The sequence below is a fragment of the Oncorhynchus clarkii genome, chromosome 3 (assembly GCF_045791955.1).
Source record: "Oncorhynchus clarkii lewisi isolate Uvic-CL-2024 chromosome 3, UVic_Ocla_1.0, whole genome shotgun sequence".
NCBI lineage: Eukaryota > Metazoa > Chordata > Actinopteri > Salmoniformes > Salmonidae > Oncorhynchus > Oncorhynchus clarkii.
Genome location: NC_092149.1, coordinates 40,114,715 through 40,132,057, shown reverse-complemented (window position 1 = coordinate 40,132,057; position 17,343 = coordinate 40,114,715). Strand labels below are relative to the sequence as shown.

General features: G+C 40.8%; 1 protein-coding gene across 3 annotated transcripts in view; it reads right to left on the bottom strand.

Annotated features, from left to right (window-relative positions):
- LOC139395256 (protein tyrosine phosphatase receptor type Ub) overlaps nt 1-17,343 on the bottom strand; it is a 343,039-nt gene that overhangs the window by 16,537 nt on the left and 309,159 nt on the right. For all 3 annotated transcript variants that reach the window (XM_071142903.1, XM_071142905.1, XM_071142902.1), the window contains 4 exons: nt 9,617-9,771; nt 9,079-9,214; nt 8,618-8,767; nt 261-575 (listed from right to left, as the gene is read on the bottom strand). In XM_071142903.1, coding sequence (XP_070999004.1) covers nt 261-575; nt 8,618-8,767; nt 9,079-9,214; nt 9,617-9,771 — 756 coding nt within the window. The remainder of the gene's footprint in view (nt 1-260; nt 576-8,617; nt 8,768-9,078; nt 9,215-9,616; nt 9,772-17,343) is intronic.

Here is a 17,343-nt window from a genome sequence, read left to right as displayed (position 1 = left end):
CTGACTGGCTAAGTCTTCTGCTATCAGAACTATGGACACAGGAGAAAGAGTTGAGCTAAGATACAGCATCCCAGACACTGCCAGTAGAATCAGAACTAGATTCAGACTCAGATCTGCAGCACTTCACTGTGAAAAGCGAAATGCGGATTCACATAGAACATAGAACACTGTCCCTTCCTAAAAAACAGCATTCATTAACATTATTATTACATACAAACAGTATACATTAATATACATAAATACAAAAAAATATAGCTCACCCAGGCAGAGTTGGACTGGTTGAGCTGGTTGAGCATGACCACCGAGGTGCAGCCGTAGTCGAACACCAACCTCCAGAAGTCGCCGGTGGTGCCGGGGAGCGGGTGAGGGGTGACGATGAAGGCGGCGGGCTGGTGGAAGCTGTCAGTGAGTGCCGCGTTGATGTAGTTGTTGCTCTCGCCCTCAGTGGTGACCAGGAATGCCAGGGCACGGTCGGGCGGCAGCACGTCCATGCTGCGGTTCTTCTCCCGGTTCCTGGGGAGCAGGGCGATGCTGCACTCCTCCACGTCCAGGTGAGGGGTGACCGAGTTCAACGTCTGGAGGAGGAAGGGGAGGTGGAAAGGGAGGGAAGATGGAGGGGAGGAAGAAAAGAGGGGTGGGAGGGATGGATGGATATAAAGATTTAATGGAGGGAGAATTTATGAGATTGGTGAGGTGAGGAGAGGTGAGGTGAGATGAAGTACCAGAAATAAAAATAGGTGATGAAGAAAAAAGAGTGAAAGGAGGGAATTGATGGAGGTGGACAGAGAGAAGGGGAGGAAGTGGGGGTGGAGAAACAGCGTGCTAATGGCAGATTGGCCACTCATTATTCTCTACAATATCAGTGACAGATTGGCCACTCATTATTCTCTGTCAATACCAGTTAGAAGCATCTTTAAATAGCTTAACATCACTCTGAAATAGTCATAGAGTTCAAAAACAAATTGGAAAAATTAGGCCAGCCTCATGCATAATGAACACAAATGTTATGAACCTTTGGGAAAACAAACGTAAAACTGAATATTTTGCACCTATTCCCTTTGAGGAACATTAACAAGCATTCCACCCTAATGACATAAAACAATATGAACATAATAGTTGGATCATTAATGTACTACATCAATAATAGATCTGGGAAATGCTGATCTTAGTGATACTGGCTGGTATTGGCTCTATCTGGGCTTTGTGATAGATACGGCATGAGCAAAATATAGGTAGAGGTTTTATTGAGGTTGCACTTGGCATACATTGCATGGATCCTTTCAGAAGGAATGTCAGTTGGGTGAATTACAGGATCAAAAGGGATTCACATGACCATCTAACTTAGGAAAGAACTAACAACCTGTAATCAAAGACCACATTTCCCCCCCAGCCTAAGTAATAAATCATCAAGTAATGAAAGTGGCATAATTGATATGAATTGTATAAGGACTTCTCCTTGTTCTAGTCTGTAATCCACAAGTTTTAATGACCATCGTCATTCCTGTTCCCAAGAACTCTATGGCTTCATGCAACAATGACTACTGCCCTGTGTCATGTAAAATTTTCTCCCAGCGTGAAAATGTTCCCAGCTCAATTATTGCACGTGCATCTCTAGGTGGATGGCTGAGCTCCTGCGGATGTTTCTCTCACACTCTCCCTTGAAAAGCTGTTCTGTGGGCACACGCATTTGCTTTACACATCTGCCAATCAATGGTGGCCAGGAGTATTGACTCTCACCAATCAGAAGCTTGTTGAGGCATGAGGTCAGCATATAAATACCCGGACTCATGCGTCGAAGTGCTGAGGGTTAATGTGAGGAGAGATTTTTTGCGAATGCAATGACTTGGGCGCTACGTTTTCGATTGAAAGTGCATATATTTGTTAGTTAGCTAGTTATACAAAAAGTTTAAACTGCACACCTCTGAGAACAAGCCATCTCGACCAGTTTACAGCTAATTATGCTAGTTAGCTAGATAAATCCAGGGCGAAGGGATGTGAGAGAAACGAGCTCAGCCATCTACACAGACACTCATGCAATTATTGATTGGGAACATGTTGTGAAAATGTTTACAACATGACATCACAATCATAACGATTTGGAACTATTTCATATATATTTGTAATAATGACAATTACAACAATACTGAATAAACAATGAACACTTTGATTTTAACTTAATATAATACATCAAAATCTATTTAGTCTCCAATAAATAATGAAACATGTTCAATTTGGTTTAAATAATGCCAAAACAAAGTGTTGGAGAAGAAAGTAAAAGTGCCATGTAAAACAGCTAACGTTTAAGTTCCTTGCTCAGAACATGAGAACATATGAAAGCTGGTGGTTCGTTTTAACATGAGTCTTCAATATTCCCAGGTAAGAAGTTTTAGGTTGTAGTTATTTATTATAGGACTATTTCTCTCTATACCATTTGTATTTCATATACCTTTGACTATTGGATGTTCTAATAGGTACTTTAGTATTGACAGCCTAATCTCGGGAGTTGATAGGCTTGAAGTCATAAACAGCGCAATGCTTGAAGCATTGCGAAGAGCTGCTGGGAAATGCAGTAAAGTGCTGTTTGAATGAATGCTTACGAGCCTGCTGCTGCCTACCACCGCTCAGTCAGACTGCTCTATCAAATCATAGACTTAATTGTAATATAATAACACACAGAAATACGAGCCTTAGGTCATTAATATGGTCAAATCCGGAAACTATCATTTCGAAAACAAAACGTTTATTCTTTCAGTGAAATATGGAACCGTTCCGTATTTTATTTAACGGGTGGCATCAATAAGTCTAAATATTGCTGTTACATTGCACAATGTTATGTCATAATTACGTAAAATTCTGGCAAATTAGTTCGCAACGAGCCAGGCGGCCAAAACTGTTGCATATACCCTGACTGCAATACCCTGCGTGCAATGAATGCGAGAGAAGTAACAATTTCCCTAGTTTAATATAGCCAGCCTGCTAACATGAATTTCTTTTAACTAACTATGCAGGTAAAAAAATATACTTCTGTGTATTGATTTTAAGAAAGGCATTGATGTTTGTGGTTAGGTACATTTATGCAACGATTGTGCTTTTTTCGCAAATGCGCTTTTGTGAAATCATCCCCCGTTTGTCGAAGTTGGCTGTCTTTGTTAGGAAGAAATAGTCTTCACACAGTTCGCAATGAGCCAGGCAGCCCAAACTGCTGCATATACCCTGACTCTGTTCCACAGAACGCAAGAGAAGTGACACAATTTCCCTCGTTAAAATAAATTAATGTTAGCAGGCAATATTAACTAAATATGCAGGTTTAAAAGTATATACTTGTGTATTGATTTTAAGAATGGCGTTGATGTTTATGGTTAGGTAGACATTGGTGCAACGACAGTGTTTTTTTCGCGAAATGGACTGTGATTCAATGATAAATTAACAGGCACCGCATCGATTATATGCAACGCAGGACAAGCTAGATAAACTAGTAATATCATCAACCATGTGTAGTTAACCAGTGATTATGTTAAGATTGATTGTTTTTAATAAGATACGTTTAATGCTAGCTAGCACCTTACCTTGGCTCCTTGCTGCACTCGCATAACAGGTAGTCAGCCTGCCACGCAGTCTCCTCATGGAGTGCAATATAATCGGACATGAACGGTGTCCAAAAATGCCGATTACCGATTGTTATGAAAACCTCAAATCTGCCCTAATTAATCTGACATTCCGATTATTCGGTCGACCTCAATTTAAGAGGCTAGTTGTGGGCACACATCAACTCCATCATCGCAGACACCCTAAACCAACTCCAATTTGGATATCACCCCAACAGCTCTATAGACGACGCAATCTCAATTACACTCCACACGGCCATCACCAACCCTAGATAAGAGGCACAGTATGTGAGTATGCTGTTCATTGACTACAGCTCAGTGTTAAACATCATTGATCCCTTGAAGCTCGTCACCAAGCTCAGGACCCTGGGACTGAACACCTCTGTCCGCAACTAAATCCTTAATTTCCTGACGGGCTAACCGGAGGTGATGAGGGTAGGCAACATCACCTCCGCCCCACTGACCCACAGGGGTGTGTGCTTAGTCTTCTCCTGTACTCCCTGTTCACCCACGACTCAAACACCATCATCAAGTTGCTGATGACATGACGATGGTAGGCCTGATCACCGGCGACGATGAGAGAGCCTACAAGGAGGAGGACAGTGACCTGGCAGTGTGGTGCCGGAACAACAACCTCCCTCATCAGTAAGACCAAGGAGTTGATCCTTGACTATGGGGGGGGGGGGGGGGGGGGGGGGAGCTGCAGTGGAGTGGGTCGAGAGCTTCAAGTTCCTCGGTGTGACTTAAAATGGTCCACACACACTCTCACAGTCACCTCAGGAGGTTGAAAATTTTTAACATGGGCTGTCAAATCCTCAAAAAGTTATACAGCTGCACCATTGAGAGCATCTTGACTGGCTGATTACTGCTTGGTATGGCAATAGCACCACCCTAAATCGCATGGCGCTACAGAGGGTGGTGTGGACAGGTCAGTACATCACGGGGACAGAGCTCCCTGCCATCCAGGACCTCTATATCATGCAGCGTGAAAGGAAGGCCCAGAGAATCGTTAAAGACTCCAGCCACCCAAGCCATACAGACTGTTCTCTCTGCTTCTGTACGTGGTACCGGTGCATCAAGTCTGATACCAACAGACTCCTGAACAGATTCTATCCCCAAGCCATTAGACTGCTAAATAGGTAACTAAATAGCTAACAAAATGGCTACATGGATTATCTGAATTGACCCTTTTATTTTTGCACTGCACACTCACAGGGCCTTACACACTCATGCACACTGACACTTCAAAACACTCACTTCATCATTTGCTCACACACACATAATATGCACATGCAACTCTGTTTATCATATATCCTGATGCCTTACCCCTAAAGTGACATATCTACAACTATCACTCCAGTATTCCTGCACATTGTTAATATGGTACTGGAACTGACTGACCCTGTAGATAGTATGCTTACTTTCTCATGTTTTTCTTATTTCTTATTTTCCATGTGATTTTGTTCTACCTTATGTTATTTTTAGGATTACATTGTTGTTGATGACTGTATTGTTGGGTTTAGCGCTTGCAAGAAAATATTTCACTGTACTTGTGCATGTGAAATTAAAACTTGAAACTTAAATGGGGGGATGCGTGTGGGCCTATTCCAGTATGAAATGCAGTACTTTGAAATGCGAAACCTTGAATCTATGCTGCTGCTCTTATAGTAGAGTCAGTAGACAGTACCATTTGGAGGGCTAAGAGAGGAAATTAATGCATGTGGGAACACACCTGGTGCTCCTCTGTCCTAATTAAAATCAAATAAAGTGCTCTGAGACCATCACAGCTTCCCACAAATTATGGGAGATTTGAATGACAATCTTACACTTATAAAAGTGAGAGGAAACTGGAATCCATGTTTTGCCATTCGCAAACACATATGCATATGCACACACATGCAAGAAGACAGACAGGCAGGCACGCATACATACGCTCACATTCATGCACTGATGTACATATTAATTTTCTGAGATCTTTATTGAAATATTTTTTTAAAGTAGTAGAGTAACTATTTGTTCCCCCAGAACAATTTTGCTGTGGGAACGAACAGTTAATTTGGAGGTGACTACAACCATTTGTGCCTGTGTAATAAACTGTAATTACTTTCGGAGCAGCAAAATATTTGTATTTGTTATGGATCCCCATTACTCAACCATGCACCTGAGAAGCTGCTGCCCTATGCACATAGACATGGAATCACTGGTCACTTTAATAATGCTTACATACTGTTTTATTAATTTCATATGTATATACTGTATTCTACTGTATTTTAGCCAATGCCACTCCGACATTGCTGGTCCTAATATTTATACATTTCTTAATTCCATTCTTTTACTTTTAGATTTCTATGTATTGTTGTGAATTGTTAGATACTATTGCCCTGTTGGAGCTAGGAACAGAAGCATTTCGCTACACCCGCAATAACATCTGTTAAATATTCTATATTTCCTGGGGTCCATCAAAATTAAGGAAGTTTATACAATTTTAAAAACATTACAACACAATCACAACAGATTTCGCAAGACATTACGTGTGTGCCCTCAGGTCACTCACTACTCTACTACCACATATCTACAACACAAAATCCATATGTACGTGTGTGTATAGTGTGTATGTTATCGTGTGTGTTTATGCATGTCTGTGCCTGTGTCTCGTCACAGTCCCTACTATTCCATAAGGTGTATTTGTATCCGTTTTTTAAAATCTGATTCTACTGCTTGCATCAGTTACTTGATGTGGAATAGAGTTCCATGTAGTCATGGCTCTCTGTAGTATTGTGCTTCTCCTATGGTCTGTTTTGTGAGGAGACCTCTGGTGACATCCCTTGTGGGGTATGCATGTGTGTCCGAGATGTGCGCCAGTTGGTAAAACAGACAGCTCAGTGCATTCACCATGTCAATACCTCTCACAAATATAAGTAGTGATGAAGTCAATCTCGCCTCCACTTTGAGCCAGGAGAGATTGACATGCATATTATAAATGTTAGCTCTTGGTGTACATTTAAGGGCGAGCCGTGCTGCCCTGTTCTGAGCCAATTGCAATTTTCCTAAGTCCTCCTTTGTGGCACCTGACCACACGACTGAACAGTAGTCTAGGTGCGACAAAACTAGGGCCTGTAGGACCTGTCTTGTTGATAGTGTTGTTAAGGCAGCAGATCAGCGCTTTATTATGGACAAACTTCTCCCCATCTTAGCTACTGTTGTATCAGTATGTCTTGACCATGACAGTGATCCAGGGTTACTCCAAGCAGTTTAGTCATCCCAAATTCCAGCAAATATTATTTACATCATAAACATAAGAATCCCTACAAAACGTCTTGCATGACCTATAATAGACTATATTAGGCCCAGTCTTAGGAACTTTGGGTTTCCTAGATATTAGCATGTTATTACATAATACTTTGGTAATAGTTTTTTAATTGCAGAGCAATTAGCTGAGAGTTTGTACACAAGAGAAATAGTGACGGTTCCTTATTCCACTGTAACAATTCCATTATTAAGCAATTTCCAAAGTCTGTATGTAACAACAATGTTGCTATTGTAATAATCAAAGTTACTATATTACTTTATGTCTCACTCATTATGAAAATATGTCTTGTTCATTTTGAAGCAGAAAAAGTGGTCTACTCTAATGTCCCTCGTGCATTTTATTCTAGCTGTAGGCTAAGACCTATCCAAACCATGTACTTATGATCATATATTTATACTAATTTAACTACCGTAAAACTTCAATCAATATCCCGGGTGTTTATTTGATTAAATCACTGAACACAAAAGTTTACTTATCAGAGGAAGGCTTCTATTTGAGCCAGGTGTCTATTGCACACCGCTTTTGCTGATTTGTATGGTTAATCGTTTAATTTCAGCATTCATTTCCATCATTCTATTATATATATATTATTTTTTTTCCTGCACTAATCTGTTTTCATTTATATGCTGTCACGTTTCTTTTGACTTAGTATTCCTCTATAAACAAAACAACAGAGGGCGATCGGACGATTTCTAGGGGTCTGTACAACCAAAGTTGTTGACAACTTTTTTGCTTGCCAGTTAGCTAGCAGTTCTCAGCTGTTAGCAGCCAATGCCTAGCTGTTTCTTACTGGAGATAAAAACTTGTTGATTGTGACATTTTTTTCAAGTCATTACCGAATTATGCAACGTAACATATCTAACATTTAACCTCAAACAATTCATGGTAATTCATGGTAACCTCGTAAATAATTAATTTAGACACGTATATTTGCTGAAATGTGTGTCGTTGCCAGGCTATTAAAGGGACAGGTAGCTATTTGAGATGCTGCCTTTAATTGAAGTTGTACAGTTGTAAAAGTGTTTCAGTCTTCATCAAATGTTTGACATCAAATATATATGTTTAGTTTTTAAATAACTTGCATATCTTCATCTCTTCATATTCATATCTTCAAATATTATTTGGTTTTCTGAAACATATCTAAATACTTAAATTGTTTTTCTGAGACCTGTAATTTAATATCAAGGAAAATAGTTGACTTTTAGTTTAAACTCTATATAAAATATATTCGATAACCTAGAATATTTGAAGAGTTGGTATTTTCAAATAAACTACAGAATACAACTATTTTCACCTTGGTTCTGATGTGCACACATGCACCTTTTTGTCAGCTCTTCCGCATTGTAACTCCTTTCTCTCTACACCGACTTTTAAGAGCTTGTGCCACTTAGTGATTGACTGTATTTTTCCACAAGAGTGCTGTTTTAATCAGTCTAAATTGTCCTGTTTTCTGCTACAATGTGCTGGGCTTCTGAGCCATCCAGCATCGTTACATCAACTGACTTCAGGTCAGACACAACTTCTGTCTGATCCCCACCAGTCCACCAGCAACAAAGTCATAATATCCAACAGTGCTTCAATTTAGTATTCTAGGTTGGGGTTGTGTTGTTTTGTCTTAACCTTTTCTGAGAAGTCACTGAAAACAAATAGTATTTCACAACGAAACAGAAGGTGTATTATTCCATTCCCGTGTGTGACTGACCTGGAACTCTTCTCGTAGCTGGGAGGAGTTGCTCTGAGAGTCCACCCGCAGCATGTCTTTGTAGGTGAGGGCAAACTCATTCACCAAAATGGCCGTCTCTCCACACAGACAAGCCTCCAGGATGGCATCATGGATGAATATGTACTGCTCCTTCAGAGGGAGAGAAAGGGGGAGGGAGTGGGGTATGGATAGAGACAGAAGAGAGAGAGAGAGAGGGGAGAGAGAGAACAGAGAGAGTAAGAACATGAAGAACATAGGATGATATCACAAAAGTGGGCGAGGAATGGTAAAGAGGACGGAGGGGGTGTTAGAGAGAAAGCGAGAGGGAGAGAGATAAGAAAGAGAGAACAGGGAGAGTTAGAACATAAAGAACATAGGACCGCATCACAAAGAAAGAGTATGAGGTGTGGAAGGGTGGCGGGAGAGAAATATCATTATGTACTGTAGACCAGCCCATTCACCTCTGTCTGGATCATGTTAATGCGTCGTGAGCACAGGGTTTTGACACAGTTGTAGATGTCCACCACGCCCTCACACTCGGCCATGTCCAGCATGACGTCCAGCACGATGTAGCAGCCTGTGCGGCCCGCCCCCACACTGACACAGTGAGAACAGCATGTCACTCTCACTGAACTCTGACCCTTTAGAACAAGCCTTCACTTACAATACTGTAATAACAGTGTACAGATAAGGGTTGAAAAGCAACTCTTGGCTCTCTCTTTCTTTGGGTGACATGAAAATAATAGAATCAGGGCTAGGGATGGATGCAATTCCCCTATACAAGGCTTCAACCACAGCAGGTAAAACTGGCTGATATAGCGTCCTACTCATAACGTAAAACTGATTAAACTTTTACGTAAAACTGATTAAAATTATGTCATTTCAACCAGTTTTGCGCACTGGGACTAAGCTTTAAAAACAAAGTAGTAACGGTTACATGAGTATTGACAGCTAGCAGGAAGTGGTGTACTGCAGTGTGCGTTGATTGGAGGCTGGTACCTGCAGTGGACGACCACGGGTCCGGCATCAGGGGGAGTGGATGCTTTGACCCGCCGTATGAAGGCCAGCAGGCCTGTGGCGTGGTAGGGAACCCCATGCTCCGGCCAGGACGTGAAGTGGAACTGACGCACCTCGTGTTTAGCTGAGTAGCCCCTCTGGAAATACAACATCAGAAGAATAAAAAGATTAGATGAGTTACAGAGCCTTCAGAAAATATTAATAACCCTTGACATTTTGTTGTATTACAGCCTGAATTCAAAATGGATTAAACATGTTTTTTTCCCTCACCCACCTACACACAATACCCCATAATGACAAAGTGAAAACCTGATTTTAGAAATGTTCGGCAAGGAGGCCTACAAACCTGACTCAGTTACACCAGCTCTGTCAGGAGGAGGGACAAAATTCAGCCAAGTTATTGTGGGAAGCTTGTGGAAGGCTACCCGAAACATTTGACCCAAGTTAACAATTTAAAGGCAATGCTAGTAAATACTAATTGAGTGTATGTAAACTTGTGGCCCACTGGGAATGTGATGAAAGAAATAAAATATGAAATAAATCATTCTCTCTCCTATTATTCTGACATTTCAAATTCTTAAAATAAAGTGGTGATCCTAACTGACCCAAAACAGGGATTTTTTACTATGATTAAATGTCAGGAATTGTAAAATATTGAGTTTGAATGTATTTGGCTAAGGTGTATGTGAACTTCCGACTTCAACTGTATGTAAACTTCCTGTACAGTACAAAAATAAAGGTGTATGCGTGTGTATAGTGAGTATGTTATCGTGTGTGTGTGTATGCATTTGTCTGTGCCTATGTTTGTGTTGCTTCACAGTCCCCGCTGTTCCATAAGGTGTTTTTTTAATCTGTTTTACGACAGTCACTTGATGTGGAATAGAGTTCCATGTAGTCATGGCTCTATCTAGTACTGTGTGCCTCCCATTGTCTGTTCTGGACTTGGGGACTGTGAAGAGACCGCTTGTGGAATGGCTTGTAGGGTATGCATGGAATGTTCGAGCTGTACGCCAGTAGTTCAAACAGACAGCTTGGTGCATTCAACATGCAAGTATTACTGAAGTCAGTCTCTTTTTGTGGCACCTGACCACATGACTGAACAGTAGTGCTGTTAAGAAGGTAGAGCTATGGGACAGACTTCATTATGGGACAGACTTCTACCCGTTTTAGCTACCCTTGTGTCAATATGTTTTGGATACGGCAGTTTACAATCCAAGGTTACTCCAAGCAGTTTAGTCACCTCCACTTGCTCAGTTTCCAAATGATTTATTACAAGGCTTAGTTGAAGTTTAGGGTTTAGTAAATTATTTTCTTTTAGTTATAGAAATATTAAGAACTAACTTATTCCTTTGCAACCCACTCTGAAAATAACTGGAGCTCTTTGTTAAGTGTTGCAGTCCTTTCAGTCGCTGTCGTAGCTGACATGTACAGAGTTGAGTCATCTACATACAGTGGGGCAAAAAAGTATTTAGTCAGCCACCAATTGTGCAAGTTCTCCCACTTAAAAAGATGAGAGAGGCCTGTAATTTTCATCATAGGTACACTTTAACTATGACAGACAAAATGAGAAAAGAAATCCAGAAAATCACATTGTAGGATTTTTAATGAATTTATTTGAAAATTATGGTGGAAAATAAGTATTTGGTCACCTACAAACAGGCAAGATTTCTGGCTCTCACAGACCTGTAATTTCTTCTTTAAGAGGCTCCTCTGTCCTCCACTCGTTACCTGTATTAATGGCACATGTTTGAACTTGTTATCAGTATAAAAGACACCTGTCCACAACCTCAAACAGTCACACTCCAAACTCCACTATGGCCAAGACCAAAGAGCTGTCAAAGGACACCAGAAACAAAATTGTAGACCTGCACCAGGCTGGGAAGACTGAATCTGCAATAGGTGCACAGCTTGGTTTGAAGAAATCAACTGTGGTAGCAATTATTAGGAAATGGAAGACATACAAGACCACTGATAATCTCCCTCGATCTGGGGCTCCACGCAAGATCTCACCCCGTGGGGTCAAAATGATCACAAGAACGGTGAGCAAAAATCCCAGAACCACACGGGGGACCTAGTGAATGACCTGCAGAGAGCTGGGACCAAAGTAACAAAGCCTACCATCAGTAACACACTACGCCGCCAGGGACTCAAATCCTGCAGTGCCAGATGTGTCCCCCTGCTTAAGCCAGTACATGTCCAGGCCCGTCTGAAGTTTGCTAGAGAGCATTTGGATGATCCAGAAGAAGATTGGGAGAATGTCATATGGTCAGATGAAACCAAAATAGAACATTTGGTAAAAACTCAACTCGTCGTGTTTGGAAGACATGAATGCTGAGTTGCATCCAAAGAACACCATACCTACTGTGAAGCATGGGGGTGGAAACATCATGCTTTGGGGTTGTTTTTCTGCAAAGGGCCCAGGACGACTGATCCGTTTAAAGGAAAGAATGAATGGGGTCATGTATCGTGAGATTTGGAGTGAAAACCTGCTTCCATCAGCAAGGGCATTGAAGATGAAACGTGGCTGGGTCTTTCAGCATGACAATGATCCCAAACACACCACCCGGGCAACGAAGGAGTGGCTTCGTAAGAAGCATTTCAAGGTCCTGGAGTGGCCTAGCCAGTCTCCAGATCTCAACCCCATAGAAAATCTTTGGAGGGAGTTGAAAGTCTGTGTTGCCCAGCAACAGCCCCAAAACATCACTGCTCTAGAGGAGATCTGCATGGAGGAATGGGCCAAAATACCAGCAACAGTATGTGAAAACCTTGTGAAGACTTAGGGTATATAACAAAGTATTGAGATACACTTTTGTTATTGACCAAATACTTATTTTCCACCATAATTTGCAAATAAATTCCTTAAAAATCCTACAATGTGATTTTCTGGATTTTTTTTCTCATTTTGTCTGTCATAGTTGAAGTGTACCTATGATGAAAATTACAGGCCTCTCTCATCTTTTTAAGGGGGAGAACTTGCACAATTGGTGGCTGACTAAATACTTTTTTTCCCCACTGTACATAGACACACTGGCTTTACTCAAAGTCAGTGGCATGTCGCTAGTAAAGATTGAAAAAAGTAGGGGGCCTAGACAGCTGCCCTGGTAAATTCTTGATTCTTCCTGGATTATGTTGGAGAAGGTTCCATTAAAGAACACCCTCTGTGTTCTGTTAGACAGGTAACTCTTTATACACAATATAGCAGGGGGTGTAAAGCCATAACACATACGTTTTTTCCAGCAGCAGACTATGACCGATCACGTAAAAAACGCACCGAAGTCTAACAAAACAGCACCCACAAGCATTTTATTATTCATTTCTCTCAGCCAATCAGTCATTTGTGTAAGTGCTGTGTTTGTTGAATGTCCTTCCCTATAAACTTGCTGAAAGTCTGGTAGTCTAGTGGTTAGAGCATTGGGCCAGTAACTGAAAGGTTGCTGGATCAAATCCCCGAGCTGATGAGGTAAAAATCTGTTGTTCTGCCCCTGAGCAAGGCTTTAATCCATTATTCCTTGGGCGCTGAAGATGTGAATGTCGATTATGGCAGCCCCCCACACATTTCTGATTCAGAGGGGTTGGGTTAAATGTGGAGGACACATTTCAGTTGAATGCATATTCAGTTCCCCTTGTCAATTTATTTACTGTAAAATAGCATTGTACCTGGTCAAACAATTTTTTCTAAAAGTTTACTCAGGGTTGGTAACAGGCTGATTGGTCAGCCACTTGAGCCAGCAAAAGGGGACTTTGCTAGTCTTTGGTAGCGGAATTACTTTTGCTTCCCTGCAGGCTTGGATGCACACACTTTCTATTAGGCTTAAATTGAAAATCTGGCAAATATGAGTGCCAATGTCGTCCGCTATAATCCTCATATATTTTCCATTCGAGTTGTCAGACCCCGGTGGCTTGGAATTGTTGATAGAAAACAATAATTATTTCACCTCTTCCACACTCACTTTAAGGAATTCAAAATTACAATGCTTGTCTTTCATCATTTGGTCAGATATACTTGGATGTGTAGTGTCAGTAATATCATTCGGTTGTGTGATGAACGATGCATCTGATTTAGTGAGCGGAGTTTGCTTTTTTCCCCAAAATTTCATTTTAATGTGCGCCAAAGCTTTTTACTATCAATATTCATGTTATTTATCTTTGTTTCATAGTGTAATTTATATTCTATTTAGTCACATGATTTCTTAAATTTGCAACACGTTTGCCAATCGGTGGTGCAGCCAAATCTATTTGCCATTCCTTTTGCCTCATCCCTCTCAACCTTCTATTCCTCATCAATCCATGGGAATTTAAAAGTTTTTACAGTAATTTTCTTAATGGGTGCATGCTTATTAGTAACTGGAATAAGCAATTTCATAAATGAGTCAAGTGCAGTGTCTGTTTGCTCCTCATTACACACCACGAACCAACAAATATTCTTCACATCAACAACATAGGAATCACTTCAAAACTTATTGTATGACCTCTTATACACAATATTAGGCCCAGCATGTGGAACTTTGGTTTCCTAGATATGGCTACTATATTGTGATCACTACATCCAATGGATTTGGATACCGCTTTAAACCACATTTCTGCAAAATTAGTAAAGATGTGATCAATGTTGATGATTTAATTCCTGTGCTGTTTGTAACTACCCTGGTAGGTTGACTGATACGCGTGAACCAGGTTAAAGGCACTGGTTACAGTTTGAAGCTTTTTCTTGAGTGGGCAGCTTGATGAAAGCCAGTCAATATTGAAATCGCCCAGAAAATATACCTCTCTGTATCACATTCATTATCAAATATTTCACAGATGTTATACAAATACTGACTGTTAGCACTTAGTGGTCTATAGCAGCTTCACACAAGAATGGGCTTTAGGTGAGGCAGATTAGCCTGTAGCAATATTACTTAATCAGTATTTAACATGAGATCCTCTCTAAGCTTTACAGGAATGTGGTTCTGAATATAAACACTACTGGCATTTCTGTAAATGTTATAACCCTGTATTGCTCCCACTGCATCAAATATATTATCCAAGTATATCAGAGATAGAATATGTAATCCGTTACTAGCAAATTATTGATATCATGAACCTTGTTTCTTAATCTACATATGTTTACGTGGGCTAATTGTTTACTTGTTTTCAATGCTTTACTGGGAAGCTTAGCAGCAGTAGATGTGCACATGTTCTTTATGTTAGCGCAGGGTAAGCGCCACACAGTGAACGTCCTACTAGGGCACACCATCCCAGTGCTAACAATATAAAACATGATTACTGCATACAATAGCTGTAGGATCAGCAGAGGCATTCAGGGCAGTAAGAGGGAAATAAATTAGGTTATTCCAACGCCCCTGGTATAATTGTACATTTTCTGAAACCTTATGACAACTCAGCATCACAATGGTAGAGATTAACTGAGCTGGGCATGGGTCATTGATAAGTCAGTCTCAACGCAGCCTTATAATGTTGTGAAAGGATTCAGGAACCCAAACGATTTGGGTGAATCTCATCCTCTATCTAAAACGTGTTTTGTTTCCAAAAGGTATCGAAATTGTCAACAAATGTTACATAGCCAGTAGTGAAGAGACACTGTCCAACTGAAATTGTCCTGCTGAAAGGTGAATTCATCTCCCAATGTCTGGTGGAAAACAGACAATCAGGTTTTCCTTTAGGATTTTGCCTGTGCTTAGCGCCATTCCACTTATTTTTTATCCTGAGAAACTCCCCAGTCCTTAACGATTACAGGCATACCCATAACATGCTGCAGCCAGCAATATGCTTGAACATATGAAGAGTGATACTCAGTAATGTGTTGTATTGCATTTGACCCCAACAGAACATTTTGTATTCCGAACAAAATGTTAATTGCTTTGTCACATGTTTAGCAGTATTACTTTAGTCATTAGAGATTAATCGATAGGGGGCTAAGCCTATTTTAGGGGGGTCTGGGCATACTCCCCCAGGATTTTTTTTAAAGCCCCCAAAAATGTCTTTTCATCAGGTATTTTAGAGTAACAACGGGTGTAAAATAATGTTATTTTTGGTCAAGGTTGGCTAAAAGTATACCCGTCTTAGTTTATGTTCGACACTGATCTAATATGACTTACTTAAATTCTATCCAAATAAAGAGATGAAAGTCCACACACACACACAGAGAGACAGAGACAGAGACAGAGACAGACACATGCAGGTCATATTATACCATTAGAAAAAAACAGTATCATCCACAATGGGGCAAAACTAAATTCAACTAATGAGCTAAATAAAATAAAAAGGAATTAGGAATAAAATCTGATAAAAATAGGAAGTTCCCAAACAAATAATACAATTTACGCAACTGCTCCTTTCTGCTTCTCTCTTTTGATGCTTATTTTGTGGGTGGATGCATCAAAGTGTACCTCCTATTTTGAAAGGTGGCAAAGCGGTCAATGACACTATTGTTGCTTAGTGGCCCAAGCACTTTACCCTCAATGGACATGGCTACAAGACCCCCCTAAAATAGGCTTAGCAACATCCCTGCTTACAGACTTCCTTATTTTCACTCTGTCAATTAGGTTAGTATTGTGGAATAACTACAATGTTGTTGAAACATCCTCCGTTTTCTCCTATCACAGCCATTAAACTCTTTAACTCTTCCTCCCGGGTGGCGCAGTGGTTAAGGGCGCTGTACTGCAGCGCCAGCTGTGCCAGAGACTCTGGGTTCGCGCCCGCCTGTCGTAACCGGCCGCGACCGGGAGGTCCCTTGTCTCATCGCGCACCAGCGACTCCTGTGGCGGGCCGGGCACAGCGCAACCAAGGTGCACGGTGTTTCCTCCGACACATTAGTGTGGCTGGCTTTCGGGTTGGATGCGCGCTGTGAAAGAAGCAGTGCGGCTTGGTTGGGTTGTGTATCGGAGGACGCATGACTTTCAATCTTCGTCTCTCCCGAGCCCGTATGGGAGTTGTAGCGATGAGACAAGATAGTAGCTACTAACAATTGGATACAGGGGGTAAAATTCAAATAAAATAAAATTGGATACAGGGGGTAAAATTCAAATAAAATAAAATTCAAAAAAAAATAATTCTTAAAATTACCATTGGCATCATGGTGCGTGGTTTCCTTCCTCTCTGGCAACTGAGTCTTTGTAGTGACTGGATGTATTGATACACCATCCAAAGTGTATTTAATAACTTCACAGGGATATTTAATGTCTGTTTTCTATACCCATCTAGGTGGTAGGTTCTTTGCGAGGCATTGGAAAACCTCCCTGGTCTTTGGGGAAGAATCTGTGTTTGAAATTCACTGCTCGACTGAGGGACATTACAGATAATTGTATGTGTTGGGTACAGAGACGAGGCAGTCATTCAAAATCATGTTAAACACTATTATTGCACACAGAGTGAATCCAAGCAATGTAAACTCAGCAAAAAATAAGTCCCTTTTTCAGGACCCTGTCTTTCAAAGATAATTCATAAAAATCTAAATAACTAAACATATCTTCATTGTAAGGGTTTAAATACTGTTTCCCATGCTTGTTCAATGAACCATAAACAATAAATGAACACGCACCTGTGGAACAGTCGTTAAGTCATTAACAGCTTACAGACGGTAGGCAATTAATGTCACAGTTATGAAAACATAGGACACTAAAGAGGCCTTTCCACTGACTGTGAAAAACACCAAAAGAAAGATGCCCAGGGTCTGAGCTCATCTCTGTAAACGTGCCTTAGGCATGCTG